The sequence below is a fragment of the Lipotes vexillifer genome, unplaced genomic scaffold (genome assembly GCF_000442215.2).
Source record: "Lipotes vexillifer unplaced genomic scaffold, Lipotes_vexillifer_v1.1 scaffold1129, whole genome shotgun sequence".
Lineage (NCBI taxonomy): Eukaryota > Metazoa > Chordata > Mammalia > Artiodactyla > Lipotidae > Lipotes > Lipotes vexillifer.
In genome coordinates this window covers 2,470,478-2,476,592 of record NW_006789022.1, presented here as the reverse complement: position 1 = coordinate 2,476,592, position 6,115 = coordinate 2,470,478, and the positions used below count along the sequence as shown (strand labels likewise).

At 65.9% G+C, this 6,115-nt stretch overlaps 2 protein-coding genes across 2 annotated transcripts in view; one reads left to right on the top strand and one right to left on the bottom strand.

Annotated features, from left to right (window-relative positions):
• Window positions 1-2,480, top strand: part of OTUB1 (OTU deubiquitinase, ubiquitin aldehyde binding 1) — an 8,414-nt gene extending 5,934 nt beyond the window's left edge. Inside the window, exons 4-7 of the mRNA XM_007462088.1 lie at window positions 476-594; window positions 841-925; window positions 1,042-1,236; window positions 1,373-2,480. Of these exons, the coding sequence (XP_007462150.1) occupies window positions 476-594; window positions 841-925; window positions 1,042-1,236; window positions 1,373-1,570 (597 nt within the window). The 3' untranslated portion in view covers window positions 1,571-2,480. The remainder of the gene's footprint in view (window positions 1-475; window positions 595-840; window positions 926-1,041; window positions 1,237-1,372) is intronic.
• Window positions 2,481-2,932: 452 nt separating this feature from the next.
• The window catches only part of MACROD1 (mono-ADP ribosylhydrolase 1), a 159,922-nt gene continuing 156,739 nt past the window's right edge, over window positions 2,933-6,115 (bottom strand). The window contains exons 5-10 of the mRNA XM_007462087.1: window positions 4,611-4,727; window positions 4,000-4,121; window positions 3,854-3,884; window positions 3,515-3,588; window positions 3,057-3,138; window positions 2,933-2,969 (exon numbers count right to left, since the gene is read on the bottom strand). Of these exons, the coding sequence (XP_007462149.1) occupies window positions 2,965-2,969; window positions 3,057-3,138; window positions 3,515-3,588; window positions 3,854-3,884; window positions 4,000-4,121; window positions 4,611-4,727 (431 nt within the window). The 3' untranslated portion in view covers window positions 2,933-2,964. The remainder of the gene's footprint in view (window positions 2,970-3,056; window positions 3,139-3,514; window positions 3,589-3,853; window positions 3,885-3,999; window positions 4,122-4,610; window positions 4,728-6,115) is intronic.

Here is a 6,115-nt window from a genome sequence, read left to right as displayed (position 1 = left end):
GGGTGGGGTGGGGGGTGAGGGAGGCCATTTCCCACCCTGGGGCTGTGTGGTAGGGGCCTCAGGTGTGGCACTACACCCCATACCCTAACTTGCTTGCCCTGGAGCTCTCAGGGTTTGAAAGACTGCTCACTGGAAAAGCTGTGTCGGTCAGGGACCCATTCTCTTGCCTGTTTTTATGAAACAGCGGCCCTTCGGGCCCAGCAGCGTGGCATACCCGTTGGCTGGTGACCGCTTCGGTGACCCGTGCACCCAGTGTGTCCATAACTCAGTTTCCTGGGGCTTTGGGGGCTCCTGGCAGTGGGTTGCTAAGTGAGCCCCCACCCCAGAGTCAGCAGCCAAGGCTGCCAGGTGGCTGCTTGGAGCTCAGTTGCCACCCGCTCTGGTGTGACCTCTCTTGGGGGGGTTTCCTTGGCCTGCCATGGTTCTGGCCTGATGTTGATGGGCGCGGGGTGGGCTGGGGGCTGCCTCTCCGCAGGACCTCCACAAAAAGTACTCATACATCCGCAAGACCAGGCCTGATGGAAACTGCTTCTATCGAGCTTTCGGATTCTCCCACTTGGAGGCGTTGCTGGACGACAGGAAGGAATTGCAGCGGTGAGGAGGGTGGCCACTTGGGCACAATGGAAGCAGGTAGGGGAGGGTTCCATGAAGGGCTTGTGGGCCCCCTCCTCCCTCTTGATGACTGGGAGGTGTGGTTCCACCTGAGGCCCAATGACGGGCTGGGCCTCTGCTTGGGGCTTCCGTCAGTGGCCAGTCCCCCACCCTTGGGCTGGTCTCTCTGGGCCCCTGCTCTGCTGGCCTAGGAGCTCATGCCAGCCTCTTTTTGCCTTCCATCCACAGGTTCAAGGCCGTGTCCGCCAAGAGCAAAGAGGACCTGGTGTCCCAGGGCTTCACTGAGTTCACAATTGAGGATTTCCATAACACGGTGAGCCCAGCCACCCGGTCACCCGGTCAGCCAGAGTGGAGGGGGGTGGCCTGGCTGTGTGGCAGGGTTGACCCATCTCCTCCCTCATCTTGCCCTCTGTTCCCCTCGGGTGGCAGTTCATGGACCTGATCGAGCAGGTGGAGAAGCAGACCTCAGTGGCTGACCTGCTGGCCTCCTTCAACGACCAGAGCACCTCGGACTACCTGGTGGTGTACCTGCGGCTGCTCACCTCAGGCTACCTGCAGCGCGAGAGCAAGTTCTTTGAGCACTTCATCGAGGGTGGCCGGACCGTCAAGGAGTTCTGCCAGCAGGTGCTGCCCCCTCCCTCCTCCTCAGACTTGGGCCCTTCTTTTCTCTCGTGCCTCGGGTGGGGAGCCCCGGGGCCGGGGTGGGGGGGACGGGGGAGGGGCGCCGAGACGCCGGCCCTGAGCCGCCCCTGTGCCTCAGGAGGTGGAGCCCATGTGCAAGGAGAGCGACCACATCCACATCATCGCCCTGGCCCAGGCGCTCAGCGTCTCCATCCAGGTGGAGTACATGGACCGCGGCGAGGGCGGCACCACCAACCCCCACATCTTCCCCGAGGGCTCCGAGCCCAAGGTCTACCTTCTCTACCGGCCTGGACACTACGATATCCTCTACAAATAGGGCCGGCCCCGGCCTGCCGCTGCCCTGCCTGCCCCCCTCTGCCAGGCGCTAGACATGTACAGAGGTTTTTTTTGTGGTTGTAAATGGTCATACTTCACTCCCCCACCCCCTTCCCTGTCATACGACCTTCCGTGTTTTATTAAAGGGGACGCTGGTGGTGAGCCGCGTGTGTGCGTGTCCCTGCTCTGCTGCTGCCCACCTGGCTGCTCTGTGTCTGGCTGCCCCCCTTCCCCTCAGGTGGGTTCCTCTCAGCCTTCCACCTGTCCACCCCCAAGCTTCCCCGCCAGGAGCAGTTTTGAGGGGGCTAGGCCTCTTGGGGATCCCTCCTGCTTATTGGGGTTCTGCTTCCTTCCCTTCAGGCCTCTGCCCCTTCCCTCTTTAGCTGGCCAGGGGCTTCCATGGGGACGTGGAAGTTCCTCAGAGACCTGCCCAGGGACCCAGGACCACCGAAGCTTCGAGTGGCTCCCTCGTAGGCCCCGCCTCCACCCTGCTGTCCTGGCCAGGGCCTGGGTTGCCTGCCCTCCATCAGGGGTCTGCATGGTGGAGGAGTCCCGGGTGGAGAGGGCCGGCGTGAAGGTGGGGCCTGGCTCAGGGCAGGTGGAGGAGCAGGGGCACCCCAGAGCACCCCAGGTGGTGCCAACCAGGCGGGGGAGGGGCAGTCCTCAAGCCTGTGCTTGGTCCTCCATGCCCAGGCCTAGCGGGGCTTGCCAGGCCACCATTCTCTTCCCACCCGTCCCCTCGGCCTGCTGCCTATGCCTGCTTTGCACCCCCACTGCTTGGGCCGCGGTGTCTGCATCGCCTTCCTTTTTGCCTTCACCTCTTCTCTTCCCCCTGGCACATGTGGGGTCTCGGCCCCCAGGCTGTGAGCTCCTTGGGGGCAGGCCCTCAATAAATGTGAAGTGCTGCTGCCCACCTTTGCTGTCCGGCCAGTGCCTCCACCTGCCTAGCTCACCAAGAGCTCTCGCCAGCCCTTTGAAGCCAAAGCACCTGTCCACACCTGGGCTGCTTCCCTCACCCGCCCCCAGCCCGGGCTGGGACAGTAGGAGCTGCAACAGTAGTGGTCTTTATTAGAATAGAGGCTGCTGAGGGGGCAGGGGGCGGAGGGAAAGAATAGGGTGCACAAGCCAGGCCCTGCTGCAGGCTTCTGCGACTTCTTAGAGCTGGGAGCGCGGTCCGGTAGGCCCAGAGGAGTCTGTGGGCAAAGCCAGTAGGTCAGAGCATGTGGGCTGTGGGCCTCCGCTAGCTTCCCAGGCTTGCCTCCCTGGCTTCCCTGCGTGGGGGTGAGTGGAGCGCGGGGTGAGCGGGTGTGTTAGTGGGCAGGAGGTTAGTGGGCAGCCACACGGAGGGCCAGGCCCTGCTTACCAGTCCAGGTCAGGGTAGGCGGCGGGCTGCCATCACGCTGGAAGGCAGAGGACAGTGAGAGCCCGCCCGGGGTGGGTGGGGGCGGGGCAGGGGCTGGCCGGGGCGCGCGCCCCGGGGTTCGTACCGACAGGGAAGTAGTGGGGGAATCGCCGCCGGTAGATGTTTTCGTCCTTGTCCAGGAACACGCATACGATGAGCCGGTCCACCTGCGCCAGGGCCTGCCTGTTCAGCCTGGGCGGAGACCACCCACGCCCCGGCGACCCGGCGCCCCGGCTCCCCGGCCTTAACACCGCCCCGCCCCAGCAGGTTTGCACCTGCCTCGCCCTTGGGGCGCTCTTCGACCTGAGTTTAGAGCTCAGGCTGCAGAAGGGGCTCATGGTGTGGTGTGCTATTGCCTTCTCGCACTACCCTGCGCCCTGCTTGCCGGGTCGGGGAAAGGAGAGGGGACGCAGAGAGCAATGGCAGGGCCTGAACCCCATGTGCCCAGCGCTCCGTACGTGGCGGGTGGGGCTGGTCAGCGGAGCCGGGGTGCGCCCTGCCACCCACCCCCGTCTGGTCCTCTTGGCTGGGCCCAGGCCTCACCTTGTCCTTGTGCTGCTCCAGCCACTCGCGCAACGTGGTCAGCACTACCTCGGCCGCCGCCTCGTTGGGGTAGCCTGCGGACCGGACCCGGTGGGGCGGGAGCGAGTCCCGAGCTCCCACCCGTCCCTCGCCGCTTCGCCCCGGCTCCCACCCCCCCCCGTACCGGGCCCCTCCCCCGGGAGCGAGCCCCGAGCTCCCACCCGTCCCTCGCCGCTTCGCCTCGGCTCCCACCCTCCCCCGTACCGGGCCCCTCCCCCTGCCCCGCCCTCCCGGGCCCCTCCCTGCGTCTGGGCCCACCCGCTGCCCACCCGCGCCCTTCCTCCTCTAGACCGCACTCACCAAACACTCCGGTGGAGATACAGGGGAACGCCTAGGGTGGGGGTGGTGAGAAGAGATTGGGGACCGCGTCACTCTCCGCTCCGCCTCCCGCCAGGCCGTGCCCCGCCCCCGGCTTCACGTCGCCCCCGCCGCCTGGCGCCCCTCACCACCGAGCGGAGCCTGTGCTCCAGCAGCAGGTCAAGGCTGCTCAAGTAGCAGCTGCGGAGCTCGGCAGCCTGGCTGGCGCTGGGCTCTCCGTGGGCGATGGGTCCCACCGTGTGGATGACATCTGTGGGAGGCGACGAGATCAGACCGGCCGGGGGCTCCGTGCGGTCCTCGGCTTTCCTTCCTGCCGGCCTGGGCCCTGGAGCTGACAGGAAACAAGCCCCCTCCTCCCCAAGTTCTGAGGCTCCCCGGGGAAGGACCCCACCCAGGTCGGCACGCAGGTGTACCCTCGAGCCTCAGTTCACGCTTCCACAGACACAGGCAGGCCCACGCTGAGCCCCTCCCCACATCTGTAGGCACCCGGCTGAGGCAATGGGGCGTTGCCTCCTTAGCTCTTTCCGTCCAAGTCCTGGCCCCTCCCCAGCCTCCACGCATCCCCTCCCGCCACCGGCTTCCTGGGGAAGGCGAGGAGGGGCTAGGTCCTGGCACTTCAGAAGTGACCCGGAGGAGGCCTCCAGCAATTCTGTGGGAGGTGCACCCCTAACCCCCAGTTACAGCACTCACACAGGCGCCCAGTCTGCGCCCCAGCGGGGTGGGAGTGTCGGGGACTCACACTTGGCCGGCAGCCGGTAGCCGCAGGTGATCTTGGCCTTGCCGGTCTCGCAGCTCTGAAGGGTCCTGCACTCGTCGGTGAGGAGGGGTCCGGCGGCCCGGTGGATGCAGCCGTCCACTGCAGGGGACGGGGCAGTGAGCCTTGGGGTTCCCCGCCGCACGCCTGAGCCCGTTTTACAGAGAAGGCCGAGGCCCACAGACCGAATACTCCCGATCCTCTGGCTGTGCTGGGACTCACAGGGCACCTCGCCTTTCTCCCGCGGCCTCCAGACGCTCCCTCACCCCTCCACCCCCTACCCCCACCCCTGGTCCCACACTTGTTTCACGTCTAGGGAAATCGAGGCGGAGACAGGGGCCAAAGCGGGCCCCGGCTGGAGCCGGCGCAGACCGGCCGGCAGGGGGCGCGCCCGGCCCGCCCTGCTCTTTCCTGGGCTCTCGGCAGGGACGCGGGAGGGGTTGGGGGGTCTCTCCGGGCCGAGGTGGCTCCGGGAGGCAGGGTCCGGGACGGCAGGAACCGCAGCCTGAGCCGGGCTAGGGGTAAGTCCGCCCTCCCGGCTCCGGCCCGGACGCGCCGCGGGGCCCGCTACCAGTCGCCGCCTCCGCGCCAGGAGCCCAGAGTCCCAAGGTCGACCTCTCAAGGCGAGGCCCCTCGGACCTACTTTACAAACTCTAAGACCCACTTTACAGACGCGGAAACTGAGGCCACCTAGTTACAAGAGGCAGATCCGATCCCTGCCTTGAGCTAGGTCTTCCAGCTCCTTCCCTGCGCCACGCGGGGAAGGTGAACCGGACGGCGCAGGTGTCTCCGGGAGTGCACCCCAGCTCGTTAACGAGCCGCCTCGTTAGTGCATCCGCTTAATTGGGGCCGGGCCTGGGCTTGTTTATCCGAGGGCGGCTCTGGGGCTTCGCTAGCGACCTTGGGGACCTGGACCCAGATAAACAACTTGGGCGCGGGCGGAAGAGACTCTTCTCCTGTCCGACCTCGCTCCCTCCCGCGGCGCCGAGGGACAGGCGGGGTTCAGCCTTGTCCCTCATTGGCCGCCGCACCTTGTTAAGCCCTTTCCCCGCTCCCAGATCGTCCACTGCCTCATCTGAAAATTAGGCACAGTGACCGCGCCGCCCCCGCACCCCCCCCCCCACACCCCGGCCTCAGGGGCGGTGTTAACATCCTGGCCAGGAGAACATGACCCACCTCTTGGCAGGTCCCCAGCTCCGATTGCACCCTAGGCCTGTGCCAGGGGCTCCTTGGACACGGAGCTCAATGCTCTGCAGCAGGAAAGGACTATCATTTCCTCATTTTACAGATGCGCAAACCGAGGCCCTAGCTCCTTCATCACAGCCCCACCCTCAACATCTTGGCACAGGACCAGGGACACCAACTGGACCACCCCCTTTTCTTCTGTTTTTTTTTATGCCCTGTGAGGCCAATTAAACCTAATTTTGCGACTTCACTCAGGGATGGCACCAGGCGATTTCCCAGAGCGTCCCAGGAGTGGGGGTGCGCGG